Here is a 22,135-nt window from a genome sequence, read left to right as displayed (position 1 = left end):
AAATACCGTTGGATTAATGGCAGCAGGTTAATTGGACCCTGCTTTGTTTAATTTTTTAATTACAATTAAATAGGCCTAATCTCAGGTCAAGGGAACGTTTGTTTTGCCCGATAAATTATTTGACTTTGCTTGCTAAGGTTCCGTTTGATTATGTGATACAGTTTATATTTTGTTATGATCATAAATTTAAAGATTTAATACCCAACTGGAGTTTCCAGCACCAACAGTATGATAAAAAACAGGAGATGATAGCATATCCATAGGTCCTGGCTCTGAGAATTTGTGGATCCATGGCATTGCTTGCGGCCCTGGACATGCATGAATTGGGTCCGTTCTCACGACTTCTTAATTTCTCCTACTAGTTTCTTGTAATTAAACACAGTTAATTAAAAATTATCAAAACATAATTATTGCTAAACAAAATGCTAGTTTCTTGATCTCTTGCAGCATCGGTGAAAGGTGTTGTTTTGAAGATGGGGTTGGGGAAAAATCATGGGGCAGACATTGATTTCAAAATATTATGATGAAATGAGCCTTTGATCCTATCATGCACCATCGATCACACCCACTGCCCCAGATTGACATAAGTTATTTGTGGCTCAATTCAATACGTGTAAGGGAGTCAGATTGGAATGAAGGCATAAGTTGACATATTACCATAGATCAGCTGCAGCAACAAAGGATTAATTAGTCACTCCGAGAGAGGTAATGAAGAAGAAGAAGAAGAAGAAGAAGAGTCGGCTGGGTTTGCCGGGCCGTGTAGACTTGTCTTCAAGGGCTCATTCAAGCATTATTCATTTTCAGCCTGTCTCTATTAATTGGCTTCGGCCCAAGTTCATGAAGGGGAAGGGCTATTTTGGGTTATCAGCCCACAAAACTTGATATTTTGGCGACCTAAATATCTGTGAACATAGTACAGTTCGGTGGCTGTCACGGTTACAAAACACTGAAATATAACAAAGTCGTAATTGAAAAACATAACATTTTTTTAATTATATTTAACATTTTAGAACTATGATAGCTATCAAAATACATAAAATGCATGTAATTTCAAAGTAGCAAGTATGTTCAATATCTTATAACACGTATTTTCTTCCCTAAAACAGTCAAGCCTGCACATTGCACAACTCGTCGATCGCCGCTATGCATGTCGTGATTTCTAAATTAAATGTTACAACTGTGAATCGCAGCATGTAAAAACTATATTATGTTTTTTAAGAGGGGGAATAGGAATAGCTAGCATCAATCCTGAATCTAGTCGATGCATGTCGTGCTCGAACTGTTTCGTGCACATGGTTGATTGAAAGGGTTGCTTTTCGTGGTCACTAAATAAATGCCATCAAATCATTGTCAACAGGTCTTGAGTCAATGGACTCTACTGATATATATGCATACACTTAATTGTATTTCAAGGCATTTAATTATTTGGTACGTCCGTACGTACAAGAGCTAGCATCATGGATGCTGGGTGCGTGCTTACCACGCCTCCTACCATCTTATCTCTCGATCTATAAACCTCCAACTTGGTCCGCACAGAATTAACGCTAGACATCATTAAGATACGCGAAGCCTGACTTAAGCAACTCCCATATTAATTATATTGTTAATTACTCAACTAGCTATAACTAATATCCTTTCCTTTCAACTACCTTCATCGACGTTCTCCAAGATAAAAAAAAAAAACCTCATGATGTGCGGCACGGCTGTACGCCTCTAATTTAAAATTGTTATCGTATTAATGACCATGCTTTAGTTAGTTGATTACTAAAACAATAAGGGAAAAAAGACACATATTTATCTGCCCTATTTCCCCGATTCTAAGCAAGTTGGTCCTCGAACAAGAAAAAATCAACCGCCCCCCGGCCCCATCTAGTGGATATTGATGTTATCTAATTAAGCCTTAAATATTCAAGATTCTTTTCCTTTAAAACCACACACGCACACGTATTAATTAATTAGTAGTGCAAAAGAGAGAGAGTACTCGTCAAGAAAAAAACCAAAAAAAAATCCCATCAAAAGGAAGGAAGAGAATAGGACTAGTACTAGTCCAAAGTTGAAATTAAGCAAATCGAGGCCTTAATTCCCTCCTCTTTTAGATTGATGATTGGTAGCTATGTAGGATATTGAGCTTCAAGATCGGCAACATTCACGGCAGCAGGTACGTACTCCCTCCGGGTTAATTTCCTCCACTCCACGCATCACGTAGAAAAAGAGACGGCGGCTATTCCCGTACGACTCTTACACGCAATGCAACATATTAACTTATTAAATGTCTCGTCATCTCCTGCCACCACCGTATCTACCAATCTTGGATCAGAACTTAGAGAGGAAGAACATCCATCTACGCTAATATTAACCAAGCATGACCGCTCATGCTACAACTAGTTGCCTGTATAACATCATAATTTACAGTGTGCGCTCAACAACTTATCACATGGGCAATGTTCATACTTCTTCCCAAAGTGAAGAGTCGTCATTACTTGTAAAAATGCATGTGCACGTACATATCATCACTACAAGTACATCTGGGGACGTGCGTCTAATGAAAGTAATTAACGTTTCATGACAATATCTTTAATTAATCTCGGTTAATTAATAATTGTTTGATCAAGAGCTAGCGGATGTAAAACAACCTCAAACACCTCCCTAGCTATAAATATGTGATCTACCTGCCATTTGTGTATCAACCAACAGGACTGCCTACCTAGCTAGATCATAATTTCTCCCCTTGATTCTTATTGCGCGCAAGACAGCAGAAATCCCTTCGTGATGGCCAAGTTTGTTGTTTCTTTTGTAGTACTCTCCTTCTTCTACTCCTTTCACCTGTCAAACGCAGCTTCTACAACCCATAATGTGATCAAGTTTGGTGCAAAACCAGATGGCAAGACTGACGCAACCCAACCCTTTCTTAAGGCATGGTCAGCTGCATGCAGATCGGCTACTCCGTCCACAATTTATGTGCCTAAAGGAAGGTACTTGCTAAAGGCAATAGTGTTTAGGGGTCCGTGCAAGAATAAAATTACGGTTCAGATAGGTGGAACCCTTATAGCTCCTACAGATTACCGTGCCCTAGGCAACTCAGGGTACTGGATTTTGTTCATCGAGACTAATCGAGTTTCTGTCTTTGGTGGCACCCTTGATGCTAAAGGTGCTGGCTTCTGGGCTTGCAGGAAATCTCGACAGAATTGTCCTGTTGGAGCTGCGGTAAGTAAAAAATCTACAATATATACAATACTATCTATATTTTTTTTGAGAAGTACAATACTATCTATATACATATCCTTCAATTAATGTAAGTAGCATTCAATTAATGTAAGTAGCAATTCAACAAGTTGCAATATTAATCATATTTGCAAGTGCTGGCGAGTGATCAATTAATTATTTAAAGTTGATCTGATCCACATGGCCAACACAGTGCTTTCATGTGACCAGTCCACCCCTAATATTACGGTCCTTCGTCCATCAATTTTTTCCTGTCTTTCAGCTTAACAAACCTTAACTAAATCAACTATATGCATAAACATTTTTGTGAGAAAAATAAAATAAAACCAATCCCATAATTCATGAGTGGTTTATCTCTTAGCATCAAATTACTCTCTTTGCAATGCAGTCGATAACATTCAACTGGGCAAATGACATCCTGATTAGCGGCTTGACGTCTATCAACAGTCAATCAACTCACCTTGTTATCAACAGTTGCAAGAAAGTTGTGGTCCGAAATGTAAGGACAATTGCACCAGACCAAAGCCCCAACACCGATGGCATTCACGTGCAAGCATCGACCGGAGTTTCAATCACTGGCAGCACACTTCAGACGGGAGATGACTGCATATCAATTGGTCCAGGCACTAGGAACATGCTGATGAGCGGCATTAAGTGTGGCCCTGGACATGGTATCAGGTAAATATATATTAACCTCCATGTGTATTGTCTATATATATTATCGATCATCATGGATTAATTGTAGTTTAATTAATTGCAAGGAGTCCTAGTACGTAAGTAACTGAAGTGGTTCTGATTGATTTGTTGTACCTCTTACAGCATTGGAAGTCTAGGCAAGGAATTCAACGAAGATGGAGTGGAAAATATAATGGTAACAAATTCAGTCTTCAGTGGCTCAGACAATGGTGTAAGGATAAAATCATGGGCCAGACCCAGCAATGGGTTTGTGAGGAAGGTTGTCTATAAAAACCTGATTATGAAGAATGTTCAGAACCCAATTATCATCGACCAAAATTATTGCCCTGACAACAAAGGTTGTCCTCGTCAGGTAATTAGTTGCTACAACATTTTGAATAAGCTAATTGTTATCTGATCTTTAGTAAAACCATGCACGATCGATGAGATCTAATTATTACCGTGTTCTATGTTTAATCTGTAATAGACTTCTGGGCTGAAGATTAGTCAGGTGATATACAAAAACATACAAGGAACATCAGCAACAGCAGAGGCAGTAACATTTGACTGCAGCCCTAGTAATCCATGCAGAGGAATCAGATTACAAGACATAAGACTTACTTACAAGAATAAAGCAGCAACATCATCATGCAAGAACGTAGGTGGAACAAGCGCTGGAGTGCTTATGCCTGAGAGTTGTGTATAACAATTAATAATCAGAATATATAATTAAGACTGATGATCAGTCGGTCCGTATATACTCAATAAAGCTGATTGTTTCATTTTTAGAAAAAAAAAAAAGTAATTAATCAATTAATGGGTGAAACACACCATGTCTAAGCGGCTATTAAAGCTAACATGATTGAGTGTGGCAGTGAATCCCACTGATACAAATAATATTGTTCTTCAATTATTAAGTTTAAAGAGCTTAATTTGTATTAAAATACTATTGCACATAACGTGATCTCCTGTAATTGTGTTATCATTTAGTGTTTGTTTATTATTCTGTGTATTTTTTATTTAAAAATATATTAAAATAATATTTTTTTTATTTGTAATATTAAAACATCAAAAATATTAGAAAACATTAAAGAAACATCCGAACACAGTTCTAAATGTAAAAAATAAAACAATGCTTATCTGGTATTCTTATTAATTAAACTATAAAGATATTTTTAGATTAGTTTATATATTGTTTTTTTTTTAAAAAAAAATTCATGTTAAAAAAGCAAACCTAAGCCACCTCGCTCCTTAGGGTTCTAACTCCAAGTAATGCATGTACGGTAATCAAGTAGGAGCTTTTCGTGAATGAGGTCACTATATATGTATTCTGTAAAATTAATTTGGAGTGACGTCATCAGGCAAATTAGATAGTCTTGGTCAAATGGGAAGTTCTTCCCCTATCCCCTCCAAGTTAGGCAGCAGATCGGGGCGGGGGCCGGCCGATAGAAGTTTCCTTGGACCATCTTAATTTCTCTTCTAGAAACAGATTTATGACCAGACTGAAAACGAAAAAAGAGAAAAGAAAAGCAGTCAATGGATTTTGATGTTTCTCTTCTATAATTAATTAGTTGTTTAATTGACAAAGCATGCATATATGGCCATGCAAGGGAGACAGTCGACGGCTACAATTTATCTACATTTATCTCCGATCGAGAATACTAGCTTGCTTTCTAGCTGCTGACAATATCTTGGTCAAACCTTGAATATCTTTGTGATTAATTTGCTCTCAGTACTACCTTTGATAAAGTTAGTTAGTTTTGGTAAGGCAACTCCAATTAATTAGTTGTTTTGCATATCATACTATATATATACTTAATTAATTACTTGTTGTCTTTTATAGTAAGCATTGAACCGATCAAAAAGAAAAAAAAAACAATTGAAAGGATTATATATGAAAAGAATAGTACTAGTGTGGTTTTCTTTCTTCTTCTTCTTCTTTTACTTATTGGGGTTGTTTTTAGACTAAGCATAACTAACTATACTTTTTTAAATTATGTTGAAGCAATTATCACATTATTTAATTTTAAATTCATGCTAAATAAAAGATTAAATTAAAAAGTTTTTAACTTGATGTGCCATATAAATTTAATAATAATATTAAATAATTTTTTTTAAAAAAAGGATTTTGAGACTACGTGCGGCGCTACAAATAAATGTAAACTATTTGTTGGAAATAAAATCAAAGGAAAGGGAAAGAATGGAAGAACGAGAAATGGGTATTTGTGCTATAAACTAGTTTTCTGTAAACTGTGTTCATGCAAGATATTCTATCTTCTTCTTTTTTTGACGAGGTCAATAAATAAAGAAACAAGATAAGATCTGCCGATCGTTTGATCTTTCTATAAATAACAGGAGCCAAATCGGTCGGTGAAGGGGCTAGATTGGGCCATCAACGCACAGAAGAATCACGCGTTGTTTTTGAGTCAACACTAGTGTGGCTTGTGGGTGCCGCCCACCCCCGCCATTCACAAGTTCTACAAAGTAACTGTTTTTGTATGTTTATGGTGTTGAAAATATGGGCGGTCTAATAATTGCTTGGATGCCCGCCCCTCTTATTTTGGTTCTTCACGCCAAATATTTAACGGTCATGAATATCTTTTACAAATATTTCAGGGAACTTCATCAATTAAAAATAATTTTTAGAAATTAACTCTGACGGTTGATTATAAAATATTTCATATTGAATAATTTTTTATAAAATATTTTACAATAAAAAATATTTTTCAAAAAATAAATATAAAAATATTTTTCTATAAAATATCTTACCCAAAATGCAAATGGGATGAGTACTTCTTGCTAACATGCTCTTCATACACTCCTGCAAATGGGTAGATTTACTGGCTAGATGCAGCAGAGCCATAGAATTGCTTTCCCTTCCTAAGGTGGTAAAAAAATGGATCTCAATTTTATTTTATTTTAAACCGTGAGGGTAAATATCACCAAACTATTAAGTTTATAGATGAAAGATGGTATTCTTTATACAATGTTCTTACACCAAATAAATAAATAATTTAAAAGATTAAAAAAAAAAAGTTAATTAGAAGTGGATAGGATCTTAAACTAATCCTATTATTGATTTAATTTAAGTTTAGATCATCAAGTGCCTAGGACTAGGAGAATCTTAGACTTCAATTTGTAACATTATTTAAAATTGTAAAAAAAATACATATCATCTCAAATAATATATCTATATGGTCATTAATAATTAATGATATATTGTAAAATTCATTAAGTGTATTTAATATCATGGTGTATAATATTTATTGCTTCGAAATATATTAAAATAATTTTTTTATTTTTAATATCTGCATATTAAAATCATTAAAAAACACTAAGAAAAACATTGTCTTTTTAAGATAAAATTATTTTTAAAACACATCTAAATCCATATAATTATGTTATATCAATCGGTGTGTTTAGTATTGTGGTAATAATTCTTTTTTAAAGTATTTTTAAATTGAAAAATATATAAAAATATGTTTTTTTTAATTTTTTTAATTTATTTTTAATATCAACACATCAAAATAATTTAAAATTTTAAAATAATATAACTAAATTATCAAAACAAATACTATCTTATCCTCAAATAAAATAAAATAAAAAGATTAATTGAATTCAAGTTTAGTACAAGAAAAATACAGCTGGGGCTTTTCTCTCTCTCTGTATTGAGCTTTTGTGGCTTTCTTTCATTATCGTAAGTCTATAAAGCAGCTACTAGTAAATCAATTAAAAGTCAAAAAGATTCCATTTTTCACCAGTTCATTTAAAATAAAAGCATCCTTGGAGAGAGAACATGAAAAAAGCAGCTGGTTGCTGATGATATTTTGTCCCTTCCAGCTTCTAGTTGTCAAAACAAGTTAGATTTTGTCGAGCTTCTTTGAAATCACTTGCTGGGGTTTTGATATTTCATATTGTGGTGGAAATTGAAAGTTTCAGTTTTTGGGATTTCATTTCTCACGTCAGGTATTGAATTTTCACTTTCTGGGTTTTCTGTATTTGATTGATTGATTATCATCTTGACAAGTAAGAAAGAAAGTGTTGAAAATGTACAGTGGATGGATGCTGTTCAGTTTGGCTTATCAAAGTTCGAGACTTTATCACCCCCAAGAAGTTGGTGACCGTTTCTTGTAAGTTTGGGAACTGGGTTTTCAAGTATATAGAGTAACTGTTATTATTCTCAAGGATAAGATAAGACTGAGATTGTGTGAAATTCATGCTTGACCGTGGTGAAATGGAATTGAGTTCTTGGCTTTAGAATCATAGAATCGAGATTTAGAGGATGCTAAAGGAAGTGTCTTTTATTTGAGACTTGCTTATTACTGGGGATTTTTGTGCATGACCATTTTGAAAGGAAAGTAATTTCTGGGTTTCAAAATTAAAGAATCAAGGTTTCAGTTAGAAGCAAGGGATTGACAATTTTGAGATTGATTGATAAGTCTGTGAGATACCGTGTGTGATCACCATGAAGAAACAAAGCAGCTTCAATGGAAGAATTATGGAAAGGCAGCGGAGTTTCAGCGGAGTAACTGACAAAAAGAAAGTGTTTGAAAAGCAAGTGAGTTTTCAAGGAATACCAGATAAACAGAAAGTGATGGAAAAACACCCCAGTTTTCTAGGTGTAGCAGAAAATGGGTCAGCTTCTCATAGAGTGATGGAAAAACTCCCCAGTTTTCAAGGTGTAGCAGAAAATGGGTCAGCTTCTCATAGAGTGATGGAAAAACTCCCCAGTTTTCAAGGTGTAGCAGAAAATGGGTCAGCTTCTCATAGAGTGATTGAAAAACACCCCAGTTTTCGTGGAGTGGAGAAGGGTTTTCGTGGATTTCTGGATAAACAGAAGAGTTTTCGTGTAGTGATGGAGAGACAACTTAGTTTTATTGGTGGTGGTGAGAGGAAAAAGACTAAAGATTCACCTGGAAAGCGAGGTGACTCACAGATTCATTTGGCAGCACGTACTGGGAATTTGAGTAGAGTGAGAGAGATCCTTCAGAATTCTGATGGCACTGATTTGGAGGTTCTGTTGGCAATGCAGAATCATGAAGGAGAAACTCCTCTTTATGCAGCTGCAGAGAATGGGCATGCTGAGGTTGTTGCTGAAATGCTCGAATCCATGGACCTGGAGACTGCATCTATTGCAGCTAGGAATGGGTATGATCCATTCCATGTGGCTGCAAAGCAGGGTCATCTTGGTAAGAAATCATTCTGATTTTGCACTTTGTAACTTTTGTTCTCCATTAACATCTTGATGGTATGTTTTTTAATAACAGTTGTTAACTCACTTGAACTGACGAAATGGCTCCATTCTTTCCATGTATCATTTTTCCTATGATTTAATCTCATTCCTTGCATGCTATCAAATACTTTCATGTATTGACAAGAGAAAAAGTCCTCAATCAAGTATTATGCAAATCATGTCCAGAAGATACTAGAATCCCCCAATTTCATGAGATATGTCAAGTGTTTTTCATATGAGCTACATGGATTTTGGTCAAGGGGTGTTTGATAGTATAGCAGCATAGTTGCTTTTCAAAGTGCTTCTCACTCAGAAATATATCAAAATAATTTAAAAAATTATTTTTGACATCGGCACATCAAAACGATCGGAAAACATAAAAAAAAAATTTAAGAAAAAAATTGAATTTTAGCCAACCTCCATTTGGGCCACAATCCCAAATGGGGGAGTGTCATAGGGTTAATTTCTCATTGAAACTTTCCAGCTCCTATGCGGCAGCCCAGCCCTCTGCAAGACTCAACCTTTCCTCTTTCTATCCACTCATATTTGTCTAGCAACTACATGTTTCCCCTCTCCTCAAGGTTTCCCCATACTCTCTCCTGTTATGAGACAAGCAGAACACATAAATAGAAAGGATGCAATGTATACAAAGCACACAAATTATTACAGGAAACAATTACAACCTTTATTAATCTCAACAAAAGGGAAATACACAAATCTGTATGTGCGCGCGCGATGCACAAAACTTGCATGCTATACACCCAAGTTAGCATCCCTTACACAACCTATTTATAGACAAGCATATGAAATGTTACAAAATATAAAACTATTATCTCTACATTCTACATTTTAGGAAGTAGTGCCCCCCCCCCCCCCCTCATGAATTTAGTGGGTGGTTTTGACGTCATGACACCATCATCTTAGTGTCTTGAGAAACAATCCCAACCATGTTTCCATGTTCAGCAGCCATGCCCCCATGATCTGGACACCCATTTCCCCCATTAAGCCATGATCATAACTGTCATAACAATCCACTATACTACTGCGTAACTGTCATTCCATGCTGTCAAATCTGCTGTGTTTGCTGCCTGCCTTGGACTGTCCATCGTCCAAGTCCAAGTCCAAACTCGCATCAGCCCACTGCTCGCATAGGCCATTGCTGCTGAATTTGCCACTGTCTCATGAACAGCCACTGTCCACAATGTCTTTTTAGCAATGTTCTGTCAGCGTTTCATGTTGTATTTTGACTCCATTACAAACTAACCTGTTTGAGATTCAAAGCATTGGGTATGGATGCTCGAACCTGATAATGTATGAATTTCCAGAGTTTGGAGTGATGGGCATGAAATTAGAACTCAATGTAGTTCAAGCCTTCTCATCTCTAGTATTTTTTTTAGTCTCTGAATTCATCTACCTGTGTGCATGTATTTCTCTTGCTCTTTCTGCTTAGGAATCTTTCTAGCATTGTTTCTTTTCCATCAGAAACTTAACTTGAGCATTAGGGTCAAACTCATTGGGGACAGTAACATGAATCCTTTTCCTCCGTGCTGCAGATCTCAGCCGATTTATTTTTTGTATGATGTTGCTAGAGTTTTGCATTGAATATGAACCTACTGCATACCTTTTTTTTATCTGATATTGAGACTAGAGGCTGTGTTGAGGTGTAAAACAAGACAAACAAATTTTTTGTAGTGGCTATCTGCAATGCAAGATAAAATGTTCTGCTTAAAAAAATTTTGGTTGTCACTTCTAATTTTCTTAAACTTTGCAGATGTCTTGAGGAAGCTTTTGGGTGTGTTCCCCAACTTGGCCATGACAACTGATTCATCATGTACAACTGCTCTACACACTGCTGCAACTCAAGGGCACATTGATGTGGTCAATCTTCTTTTAGAAACAGATGCAAATCTTGTTAAGATTGCACGGAATAATGGTAAGACTGTCCTCCATTCAGCTGCAAGGATGGGGCACTTGGAAGTTGTGAGGTCCCTCCTAATCAAGGATTCAAGCACTGGTTTTAGGACTGATAAAAAAGGACAAACTGCATTGCACATGGCTGTGAAAGGGCAAAATGAGGAAATTGTGCTGGAATTGCTAAAACCTGACCCCTCTGTTATGCATGTGGAAGACAATAAGGGAAACACAGCATTGCATGTTGCAATAAAGAAAGGGCGTGCTCAGGTACTTTCTCATTTCTTTATCTCTCACCCTTTCTTATTGAGTTAGTTACATGTCTTAGAGACTACAGCGATGCAGGATGTGTTCCTTGATGAAGTCTGTTTCATCATAAGCATCCTGTAGTGAGACATATATTGTTGATGCATGAACTCTGGTGATCATTACAACTTAGGGTCTCTATAGATAACATAAAAACTTTAGGTAGATTCGTTATGATTATGGCTCTAGTCGCACAGTAACTGTTGACCATCATATCCTTGATAAGGTTTATCCTCTCACTTTCTGTTAAATCCAAACAACTTTCAGAAACGATGAAATGCATTATATGTGACTTTTATTTTTTTATGTTCAACACTCCATTTCTCAAACAGTGTTGGAAATGATTTGCATAAATGATGTCAAAAATTGATCGTTTGGCAATATGTTATGGAGTTGGCTATTAATTGCATTTTCTGTGTTTGAAATATGGATTTTCAATGAAAACCTCAGGTATTTATTGTATAATACACAGAACGGATTTTAAGGAGAAACCTTGTAATATCTTATATCCCTGTCGAAAGAAGTGATTTCTTCTGCTTGAGACATTTTGGAAAGTTGACTGATTGAGGAATGAAAACAATGTCAAAGGAGACTCTTACTGTAAATAACTTCAACAGATAATTGTGGGTGGAGTATCTTGGGGCTATGATTTGACAAAAATTAAACTATTTATAATGGCATTATTGGATCTTATGTTGTAACCAGATAACATCATGTTTTCTTCACTTGCCTCTTAGTTCTTGTTTTTTCTTTTTCATCTATTCAAAAGAATTTATATTTGTTTGGCAACATTCATTGAGATTCATCATTTAATTGCAGAATGTACGTTGTCTGTTATCAGTCGAGGGTGTTAACATCAATGCTATTAACAAAGCTGGAGAGACCCCACTAGACATTGCAGAAAAACTTGGGGTTCAAGACCTTGTATACATTTTGAAGGAAGCAGGGGCTAACAATTCCAAAGACTGTGGAAAGCCCCCTAGTTCAGCAAAGCAACTAAAGCAGACTGTCAGTGCCATAAAACATGATGTCCAGTCCCAGCTCCAACAGACCCGTCAAACTGGCTTCAAGGTGCAGAAAATTGCCAAGAAGCTGAAGAAGCTACACATTAGTGGCCTCAACAATGCTATAAATAATGCAACTATTGTTGCGGTTCTCATTGCTACAGTTGCTTTTGCAGCCATTTTCACTGTGCCTGGCCAGTATGTTGAGGAGAAAACTGATGGGGCAGCAATTGGGCAAGCCCATGTAGCAAGAAATCCTGCTTTCTTAGTCTTCATCATATTTGACAGCCTGGCATTATTCATTTCTCTGGCTGTCGTTGTAGTCCAAACGTCTGTTGTTGTGATTGAACAAAAGGGAAAGAAGCAGCTTGTGTTTATTATTAACAAACTCATGTGGCTCGCTTGCCTCTTCATTTCAGCGGCCTTTATTTCTCTTACTTATGTGGTGGTGGGTAAGAAATTTAGGTGGCTTGCTATCTATGCAACAGTCCTTGGTGGCATAATCATGCTCGCTACAATTGGCTCCATGTGCTATTTTGTCATTTTACATAGGATGGAGGAGTCAACTTTAAGGAATATAAGGAGAGAAAGTCGGTCCCGCTCTTATTCTATGTCCGCGGCATCAGATCAAGAGATTTTGAACAGTGAATGTAAGAGGATGTATGCACTCTAAAGACATTAGAATATGGAGAGCTGAAACCAGGACTCTATGACTATTATCTCACTCTATATATGAAATTGCTACGCTCACTCTCTGGTGGTTATAGAATTTGATGTCAGAAGTGGAGCTAAGGTGTTGATTTACTAAATAATGCTTTGAGATGAACATAACACTCAGCAATCGAGAGGAAGGCACTCATCTTCTCATTCTGGCTGTACATGGACCTCTGAGAAAGCTTCCTCAACACGATTTTGGTTTCCTTCTGCAGGTTTCTTGGTGGTTTCCTATTGGATGAGCTCAGATCTGGTGTGAATCTGAGTTTGATGGTTTCTTACAGATTCGATTGAAGCTCAAAGCAGGTATGAAGATGCCAATGACTGATGCTGTACAAGGGTCTGCTTGAATTTTATGCGTAGTATGTAGAAAATGTAGTAATAACAGGATCCATCTAATTAATGGAGAAAAGCTTTACATCCCTGTTTTGATTGTATTCAGTTTAGATGGAAAATTTCTTTTGCGTAAATTTAGTCTACCAAGTAAACTGAAAAGGTTCGACAATGGAAGGATTTACAAACTCCAGCTATTAAATGCTAGAGCATTCATGCTCATTTAGCTCCTAGCTCTTAATCTGCTACGACAGGTGAAAACAAAACTCCAAATAGTTCCAAGCTTACAAAACGGGCATTTGGAAAATTGCAACATTGTTACTGCAATCTTCAGAAAAACTAATATAGTACAATATGCTTTGATTTGATTACAGTGCTCGACTTTTTTCTTTTCTAGGAAAAGAATGAGATAAAGAATTCTCACCAGAGATCAACATATGCAAGCCATCATAAACTAAAGGAACCTGTTCTCAACATGATGAAATGGGAACCATTTCCAAGAGTATATACATCGAAGACTTAATGACTTGGTATTGGATCAAGCAACCTCAATGCTGCTTCCAGGTGATGTCAACAAGTCCTGCCCGTTTCTATAAGACCTCACTATAGCTTCAAAAGTTTCGGAAATCATCAACCATATCAGAGGAACCACTTAGTTGCCTAAGGTCAGACCGGTGAACTGAGCCTCTTTTTCCTTTCCAAGAATTGTTTGATTTAGAGTCGATGCGCACTGTCTTGGCTGAGTAGCAGTGTCGAACAACGATTTGGTGACTTTGTGTCTCCGTTCTATTACTGCCTTGGATATTCACAGACAATGTAGCTTCCTTGTCTCGTGTGTCTTCGGACCACCAGTTTTGTGGGATTCCATCAACTAACTCTTCTAAGGAACGGAAATCTTCATGATGTACTGCGACCTCCACGAAGTGGTCTTGTTTAATTATGCCTGCTGCTGGTGTTACCTATATCCAGACACAGGAAAGAAGCTACTTCAGAATGAAACGAAAAGTTTCATTTGAATCAGATATGGAAAGAGTGGTTGAAAACAAAAGGTATATAGGCTGAAGAGGGGAATAAAAGATTCAGATAGTATGAAGGTAAACTCTTCAAGATTAATAGTTACAGAAGATCATTCTGGATGAAATGTCCTTGTTACGTTGCCAGCCAACTTGCTGGCCGTGCATGGACTGATACTGCTGTGTGGCTTGGGTTCAGGGCATTTAATTTTACAACCTGATTCTATAAACTTGTATCAAGTTTAAAAAATAGTAAATTACCTCGAGCCATCTTGGAAAGCCAAACAAACCCCGTGAATGATAAGTGTTTTCCTCTCTGTCGTCGCTGACAGTGCACACACCTTCGCAGGTAATTCTGAATATGGCTTTTTCCTTAACATCCTTGTTGGTGATTCGAAAGACGACTGTGTCCTGGCTTTGAAGGCGGATGTTGTTGGTGCTTATAGCGGTATCTGGCACATGAGGTAATTGTTCGAGGATAGACCTTACTTTCTTATTAGACCTGATCACTTCTCCAAATTCTTGTCTCCTCACTGATCTATCAACATGGGCAACTTGAACATGGAACTTGCAGCGGACAGGTTTGTGATCACTCTCTATGACATCCATGCAAGCTTCATACCTTTTGAACATGAAAATCAAATATCAGAGCTATGCAGAATTGCTTGTAAGGGGGAAGGGAAGCATCAAAATTATCCTACTGTGAAACCTACTGTATAATTGATGAGACTACAGGGCAGTCTAAACTGCAATCAGACACTGGAGCTGATCGATTGTCACGGTATATTATCCTGTCACACCAAGCTGGAATGCGTTTTTTCTCCCCGGAATCGTATCCTGTGGATGATACACATGGTAAAAATTCTACGTTGAATGATAAATCAGAATATTTTGCTTAATAAAAAGGAATAAGAATTCAGAAGCAAACTCAATCGAGGTAATCTGTTTAAGATTTTCAAACAAGCTTAAGCTCATTTCCAGTACTGTGAACCGTCTTAACTAAAGGGATGCCAAAACTTCTACCATTTCTGCGAAATTTTACCTGCTAAACCTGGTTGGTGTCTTGCAAACTTATAAGTAGGAGGGAATGCAATGACTGCCTCACGCATTCCTTGAAAAACTTTCCCTGCCTGCATCTCTGCTCTGAGCTGATCCTTTTCTCTAAGCCAATCAAAGCTTCTTTGTGAAACAAAGTCTCTTGCTTCATCATATGATATACCAAAAAGCCGATAATTAAAATCACCAAGAAACACCACCATATCTGCTTCAGCTAAATCAAGCCTGGATTCTTCATGGGTTGTACTTGCAGCCTGTGAAGCCCCAATACCTTGTAACTCATAGGTCATGCCCAATAAAGATTATCCTAGAAACTATAAAAGGGTCATTATAACGTACATGAGTACCCTTAACCGTGTGACTGGCAGTTGAGACACCAGCTGCAATAGATAGGACCAGTGGGAAGCCAGAAACATAAAGCATCCAAAATAAAAATGTGGAGAAGGCAAGAACGCAACACAAAAACAGGAATCGCACCATACCAGCTGCCGTAACATTTGATGACCGACCAAAGGCCATGTTTCGAAAAATATGATCAAAATCAGCATTGCGCCGATTGACTGCTTCCAAATGTGCAGCCAAGTGACAGTTAACAAAGCACATTATCCTGTCAAGAACTCTAATTCTCAAACCTACACCTCCCTGCAAGGACAGATTAGTCAGCAATGCCAAAAAAAATGGCGCACAGCAAATGAAATGGTTTTATATTGGCGATAAAGCACTATGAAGATAGACATACGAACCTTATTACCAATTGCACGTCCAAAGCCACATGGAACTGCTGCAGCATCAACATCACCAACATGTTTTCTGAGATTCTTTCTTACCCTAATTGAGAACTCAAAATATCAGATGTAATAAACTATAAAAGTGATGATCCCTTAGGGCACGAAGACAGGATTAAGATGATACTTCAAAGGAAGGAAATACTAACTGGGAGCTTTCTCGTGAAAATAACAAGTTAAATATGAAACACACATTAAAGTTAAATTTCTTACCAAAGAGATATGAGCAAGCCTGCAAGCTGCCTGGAACCCATACGTTCAAAAGTCTTTCCTTCATCTAAGGCTTTTCCTATATTGTCCAGCCACCAGTGCCCAATGGCACTCCCTTCAAGTCCTACCTACAAACAAGCAGCAAACAAAATAATGTGCAGAACAACATAGAAAAAATCCAGAGTGTTGATTTTTCTAAACTCTAGGATGTTTATCTGGAATCAATATTTGTGATTAAACAACTAGGAATTCATCCAAGCATCTCTCTCTCTCTCTGCGTGTATTCATTGTACACGAACTTTTCATGATCCATTCCAATGAAAGTAAACCAACTTGATCTTACAGTTTCTTTTGCTGCAGACATGGCAAGAAAACCCGCACCCATCTCTACTTCTTGTAACCCAACAACAATAATGCCGACGTCTGATGCAGCAGAACCTAACCATGCTTTAAGGGCGTCCTGGGATGCTCTTCCTTGACCGACATTCCATGTACCAACTAAAATTCTGAAACTGTTCCGTCTTGTATACTCTAGTTCTCTCGATGCCACTTCTGATCGTATTATGCTGTCAATAGGTCCTGGGGATGCAATACTCCATCCACGTATGCCACCATGATTTGCCAGGCTAAAAACATATCTATTTCCGACAGCCATTTTTAACACAGGATTACTGTGAGCAACCCATGCAGAAATCATTTTCCCCTCCAGGTCCAATACTTGGATCATACCGCTCACATAGCCAACATATATCAGTGTTCCGAAAGTGCAAAAACATTGAACAGCAGAAGAATGATGACTGAATTCTTGTAAACGATTTCCATTCCCATCCCACTGCACAAGAAGGCCATCGGAACATCCAGTCCAGATCATTCCATCAATAGTCAGCACTAGTGCTTCTGTTCTCTTGGTATCGTCTACAAATGCTCCTGCTCCCCTGGTTGCAACTCGGCGAACAGCGTCTGCTGCTCCCATTATAGCATTACGTGAACGTTGCAGAAAGCCCCCGGATTTCTCCTTTTTTGATGGGTGTACAAATTTTACCTTCATCTCATCTTCTACTGGCTGATCTTGCTGTTGCACTGACGGCAGTTCAGCTCGATTCTCAATTTGGCCCTCGGTATTGAATACCTTCACGAGCTCCTTTGTACGAGCATCCCTGCAGAAATGTAATGCTTATAAAGCTTCACGAGTAAAATTTAAGAAACTTGTGGCCGAGGCATAGCCTAATGGCATCCTCAATCCCCCAAAACTGAACATTTATCGAAAATTTTTAAAGAACGCATGACATTCTAGGAAGTTCAGAGAGAAAACAATACCAAATAGAGAAGGAAAGAGGCTGAGCACACCAAATTTTAGCTCTAACATTGTCAGCTAACAAGCACTTTACATCTGAAGAAGATATGCTACAGGCACCATATATAGTGACTTGGCTCCTGAGGTCAATGCAAGCCCTCTCCACCAATAAAGCAGCCATGTGCTTTTCCTCTGATGAAAGAGAGAGAGATTTCTCAATGACATCCCATTGCCAAATCCTAATAACACCATTCTCAGAACCTGACCACAGATCACCTACATGTATCAAAGCACAACAAATTTGAAGTTAGAGCCATGAAAAGCAAAAACATGCCAAATTTATCAAAGGTTTTGGCAAGTATAACAGATAAGAAATGAGTACCAAGAGATGGTAAGTACTCAACAACATTAATTGACGACAGTGATTAATCAAAGATCATGAAATGAGATTAATTGACAATAACTCGTGTCTTTCCCTAGAATTTTTTAATCATATTTCAGATGCCATGCATGTCTTAGCCCTACATAACCCCCAAGAACATAATTTAATATTAGACTGAAATCTAATTACCATTTTCCAAAAGCAATATAATAAAATGAAGAAAGCTGGCTTACCATAAGAACTCATAACTATAGAAAGAACAGGACCCTTATGAGCCTGCCATGATAATCCTTCCTTAAAATGAGAATTAGCATCGTCCAAATGTTGATCCATTTTCCAAGATCTAATCTTCCCATCTTTATGCCCACTCCAAACCAATCTATTAGCACTGTCAGCCATTAAACACAATGTAGGAGAGGTATTCGCCGACTCATAAAATGGTGCAGCATCTTCATCGCCTCGTCTCACTCTCCCACCTAAACCCCTACCAGCCTCGTATGCATTCTCAAAACTCCAAAACCTTACCCCACACTCCTGACCAGCCCATAACTGTGTGTCGGTACAAGCAATGTTTCTCAAAAACTTCCCCACTTGAGTTTCTCTTAAAGGATGTGGCCTAAGTTCTAGACAAGGTGGCCGTCCACCGTGCATGGCTGAACGTGCTGGATACTTAAAGATTCCGGTCCCACTTCCATTTCCAATGAACTCAGGCAATGGTTGGAATTGCTTGAGTTGATCATCGTCAGCACCAACAAAGAAATCTTCACCGCTGGCACCGCGAGAACGAGTGGTGTTAGAAGGAGAAGAGGAATGAAGGAAGAATTCATCGTCAGAGGAAGAGACGTCAAAGAAACTTTCAGAAACCACAGGCATAGGGATGTCATCAAGGCTGTGTTTTCTACCTTTGTCGTGTCTTTTAGCAGTAGGTCCTGAAGAGGTGGCACGGAGCTGCTGGCTATAAGAATGGATATTTCGCGGGGGTGGAGGGACAGGAGATAGACCTTGTAAAGCTTCTTTATCTTCATCTTCAAAAATGTCATTGTTTCTATCATGATCCATTGATGACCATGAAGATGGTGGTGTACATATATATATATATATATTGACGAGATCAGATATAAGTAAATATTCAAAAGAAAAGTTGGAAATGTTGAAAGGAGGAGGAGGAGGAAGGAGGAGGAGGAGGAGGAGAAGAAGAAGAAGAAGAAGAATGAGTCTAAAGGAAAGGATCCGAAGGAGAAGGAAAGAGGAGAGCACGTTGGGGTGTTGTTCAAGAGGAAGAGGCAGATAGACAGAAAATAGAGAGAGCGAAGAGTTAGGCATATTATGCTGATCCGCGTAAGGACAGGAATGCTGGCATCGCTTTCCAGGGCCTCTTACAGATATATGATTAGATGTGAAATTAAATTAAGGTTGTTTAATTATTTGTTTATTTCTTACACTGACTTATCCTCTCTCCCAACTTGGTCATGATAATGATCGCACAGGAGGGTGTGATTAAAAAACAAATTATAAAATTAGCATTACATTACATTACATCACATCAAAATATTTGTTTTGCAGGTCAGCACTAGAGAATTTGGAAGATGGTAATGAATTTTATGGCATGGCATTTGTATTAAGAAGGAGGAAAACCATTAGCCATTGGGGATGATAAGGATGTAGAATTTGTTCTATCAACAAGAGCATCATATATTTTAAGCTAGATAATTCTTTTGGAACCATAATGAGCATAACCAGGATAATCCATATCCTATCCAACGATGTGAAAACCCTTAGGATTTCCCAATTTATTCTCAAGAACAGGTGATTGTGAAATTTAGTGTGTATTTTGCATTGAGATCGCCTGTATGATTGAAACTATATTTTATTTCAATTATATTTTTTAAAATATTTGGTTAATTAACATATTGTATGGATCATATTAATTAAAGATTCTCTTGAAATCTTGGTTTAAAAAAACTAAAATTTATAGTTTTTCTTAAATTTGTTTTCTCAAGTCACAACTGTAAAAGCTACTGGGTAGAGAATTTGAAGGACATAATCGTGGTAGTCATGCTAAATTTGTTTATCTCATCTCCTAGTTATGATTTACCATATCGTTGGGACAGGACAGAAGATGTAGAGATTGTTATCATTAATAAATACATTCCCAGAGGGTAGTTTGAAGTTGATTAGTTGATACTAATGGGATTGAAGTTGTAAAAGTAACGAGCTGTCATAGAGAACGTGCATGTTGCATCAAAAGTATTATAACATCTTAACAATTGTTTTTATAAAAAAGGTTCCATGGGAAATTTACAATGGTTGGAGTGGCTCTTATATAGCAAAGAGATTAATTATATTGATCTTCAAAGTCTCCTTGGGAGGAAATGACAATCATCATTAGGATTGGGTTGCAGACCTCTTCCATCTTCCAAACTTTTCTCTTCCCTGCAGCAATGCTCAAGGAAAACATCATTTCTTAAGCATCCTCTACTAACCATCAGTGTAATCTAAATTCATTTCAAGAAAAAATAACAAATAATCTTATGCGCTAGAGGGAAAAAAAACACCATATGCCATGTCCAAGTATATAAATCAGAACTACTAACTAAAAATCCCTCTTGCAAATGGAATGAACGTGCACAGTGCACTCCTTGCTATGTCATTGTAACAAGAATCAGGTGGAGTGGGAGTGGTTAAATTTTCAATATGCTTTTGGGCCATTAAACATAATAGATTTACTTTTATTGGTAAAAAGGACTTCGAAATTAATGTAGCGTGCTGGAAGTAGTCTGACCCTATACTCTCAGATTGGCCCAACCCTATCTTGCATACCCATAATCAAGAAGTGACTCTCACCAAAACTCCTAAATATATAATTTTGATAAAAACAATAGGTAGTTCACAACAAGGCATGGGAAAAAAAGGTGAGGGCTACACCAGGTGGTGGTTGCTCTACTGGACTGAATCCAGACCCTTCACAAATGATATGGAAAATGAATGGCAATGGAGAAATCATGGACAACTTTAACATTCAATCAATTTACAATACAGTATTTTGTGAATTAAGCGGTATTCCATGAAAAGCATGACTGTTTTTGCAAGCTGGAAACCGTGAATTAGTTTTATCTAGAAAACGTTGTTGATGTACCTTCCAAGCTCCAATTGCAAGTTCATTATCAACAATGGTTGCAGCCTTGAAGCCCATGGGATGCAACACCTCTTCAGAACTGGGAAAAAAAGGGTGATAAACTCACTCTTAGTAAGAATAGAATAAACTGACAAACTAGAATTTATTGGTTATGGTATTAAGATTAGAAAACAGAGGAAAAAAACTGAAGGTAGAGAAGTGCACAGAGACTGATACGTTATAAGGAGGTCCACCAACATGATCACTGAGTAGATTTCAATAGAACTATCAGCCCCTAGTTATAAAAGAAAGATAGAGGATCACAATAATTTGAACCTAAATCCCATGGTGTCAATCCCTACTCCCAACAATTCTCCAACCACCTAAATTACATCATTTACTAACAATATGACGTCTCTATAACCATGATGTACCTTGGACTCAAAAAGCTTCAGTTTCTAGGCTTTTCCTGCAAATTTCCTTACCCCAATTGGAATCTGAAGCAAATTTGAAATCTTTTAGTTGAAATAAGGTGATTCTCTATAAGAAAAGAAAGAAAGTTACCGGAAGAGTCAGTGGTTAAGAATTGCTGCGTTTGATGAGCCTCAGGTTTGAATTTAACACTGTGCCCTCTTTCTCCTTTTCACTTGGATCCTTTCCTTCTCCTCTCTTCTTGTCCATCCTCAGGTTTGTGGCACCAATCCACAAATTTCTATATGGAACAGCTGCTCTAGTGGTTGATGATGATGCCACTGAGAGAGAGACCCAAGGAAGGAGGAGAGGAGTGTAGTAATAGAACGTTGTAGTAAAAAAAAAAAGTAAAAGCTAGACTTATGTTAGGCCTTTTGGCTTTCAACAGAAGACCATAAATTAGGCTCCTTT

At 37.3% G+C, this 22,135-nt stretch overlaps 3 protein-coding genes and 1 long non-coding RNA gene across 8 annotated transcripts; 2 read left to right on the top strand and 2 right to left on the bottom strand.

Moving 5' to 3' along the window:
• Positions 1–2,605: 2,605 nt before the first annotated feature.
• LOC7465609 (polygalacturonase) lies at positions 2,606–4,909 on the top strand. The gene is made up of 4 exons (XM_002309677.4): positions 2,606–3,204; positions 3,611–3,900; positions 4,042–4,270; positions 4,385–4,909. The coding sequence occupies exons 1-4, from the start codon at positions 2,770–2,772 to the stop codon at positions 4,601–4,603; spliced, it is 1,173 nt and encodes a 390-aa protein (XP_002309713.2). The 5' UTR covers positions 2,606–2,769; the 3' UTR covers positions 4,604–4,909.
• Positions 4,910–7,615: 2,706 nt separating this feature from the next.
• On the top strand, positions 7,616–13,489 carry LOC7459922 (ankyrin repeat-containing protein At5g02620). Of its 4 annotated transcripts, none has more exons than XM_002309678.4 (4): positions 7,616–7,863; positions 7,953–9,086; positions 10,902–11,311; positions 12,167–13,489. In XM_002309678.4, the coding sequence occupies exons 2-4, from the start codon at positions 8,363–8,365 to the stop codon at positions 13,022–13,024; spliced, it is 1,992 nt and encodes a 663-aa protein (XP_002309714.2). In that variant the 5' UTR covers positions 7,616–7,863; positions 7,953–8,362; the 3' UTR covers positions 13,025–13,489. The 4 variants fall into 4 exon arrangements, with proteins under 4 accessions (XP_002309714.2, XP_052310389.1, XP_052310388.1 ...); XM_052454429.1 differs by having other exon boundaries at positions 7,616–8,516; positions 8,637–9,086; XM_052454428.1 differs by having other exon boundaries at positions 7,616–8,576; positions 8,637–9,086.
• A 159-nt stretch (positions 13,490–13,648) lies between these two features.
• LOC7459923 (type I inositol polyphosphate 5-phosphatase 13) lies at positions 13,649–19,592 on the bottom strand. 2 transcript variants are annotated; one of them, XM_024605167.2, is made up of 11 exons: positions 18,372–19,591; positions 17,780–18,032; positions 16,806–17,619; positions 16,466–16,590; positions 16,211–16,295; positions 15,950–16,109; positions 15,807–15,847; positions 15,454–15,721; positions 15,125–15,248; positions 14,673–15,033; positions 13,649–14,357 (listed from the first exon to the last, which is right to left on the bottom strand). In XM_024605167.2, the coding sequence occupies exons 1-11, from the start codon at positions 19,459–19,461 to the stop codon at positions 14,010–14,012; spliced, it is 3,669 nt and encodes a 1,222-aa protein (XP_024460935.2). In that variant the 5' UTR covers positions 19,462–19,591; the 3' UTR covers positions 13,649–14,009. The 2 variants fall into 2 exon arrangements, with proteins under 2 accessions (XP_024460935.2, XP_002310380.4); XM_002310344.4 differs by having other exon boundaries at positions 15,807–16,109; positions 18,372–19,592.
• A 767-nt stretch (positions 19,593–20,359) lies between these two features.
• LOC7465610 (uncharacterized) lies at positions 20,360–22,099 on the bottom strand. The gene is made up of 3 exons (XR_002982936.2): positions 21,818–22,099; positions 21,275–21,353; positions 20,360–20,571 (listed from the first exon to the last, which is right to left on the bottom strand). It is a non-coding gene; the product is annotated as an uncharacterized LOC7465610 (long non-coding RNA).
• Between the last annotated feature and the right edge of the window lie 36 nt (positions 22,100–22,135).

The sequence above is a fragment of the Populus trichocarpa genome, chromosome 7 (assembly GCF_000002775.5).
Source record: "Populus trichocarpa isolate Nisqually-1 chromosome 7, P.trichocarpa_v4.1, whole genome shotgun sequence".
NCBI classification, from domain to species: Eukaryota; Viridiplantae; Streptophyta; class Magnoliopsida; order Malpighiales; family Salicaceae; genus Populus; species Populus trichocarpa.
Note: the sequence above shows the minus strand (reverse complement) of the source record. Positions and strands in the feature narration are given on the sequence as shown.

Excerpts from the sequence above, each read along its gene's own strand:
- LOC7465609 (XM_002309677.4), top strand. The coding sequence starts at position 2,770 with ATGGCCAAGTTTGTTGTTTCTTTTGTAGTACTCTCCTTCTTCTACTCC. Across the intron at positions 3,205-3,610 it reads ATTGTCCTGTTGGAGCTGCG|TCGATAACATTCAACTGGGC; the intron begins GTAAGTAAAAAA and ends TTTGCAATGCAG. Across the intron at positions 4,271-4,384 it reads ACAAAGGTTGTCCTCGTCAG|ACTTCTGGGCTGAAGATTAG; the intron begins GTAATTAGTTGC and ends AATCTGTAATAG.
- LOC7459923 (XM_002310344.4), bottom strand. The coding sequence starts at position 19,461 with ATGCCTAACTCTTCGCTCTCTCTATTTTCTGTCTATCTGCCTCTTCCT. Across the intron at positions 17,620-17,779 it reads CCTCTTTCCTTCTCTATTTG|GGATGCTCGTACAAAGGAGC; the intron begins GTATTGTTTTCT and ends ACATTTCTGCAG. Across the intron at positions 15,249-15,453 it reads ACACCAACCAGGTTTAGCAG|GATACGATTCCGGGGAGAAA; the intron begins GTAAAATTTCGC and ends TATCATCCACAG.
- LOC7459922 (XM_002309678.4), top strand. The coding sequence starts at position 8,363 with ATGAAGAAACAAAGCAGCTTCAATGGAAGAATTATGGAAAGGCAGCGG. Across the intron at positions 9,087-10,901 it reads TGCAAAGCAGGGTCATCTTG|ATGTCTTGAGGAAGCTTTTG; the intron begins GTAAGAAATCAT and ends TAAACTTTGCAG. Across the intron at positions 11,312-12,166 it reads TAAAGAAAGGGCGTGCTCAG|AATGTACGTTGTCTGTTATC; the intron begins GTACTTTCTCAT and ends ATTTAATTGCAG.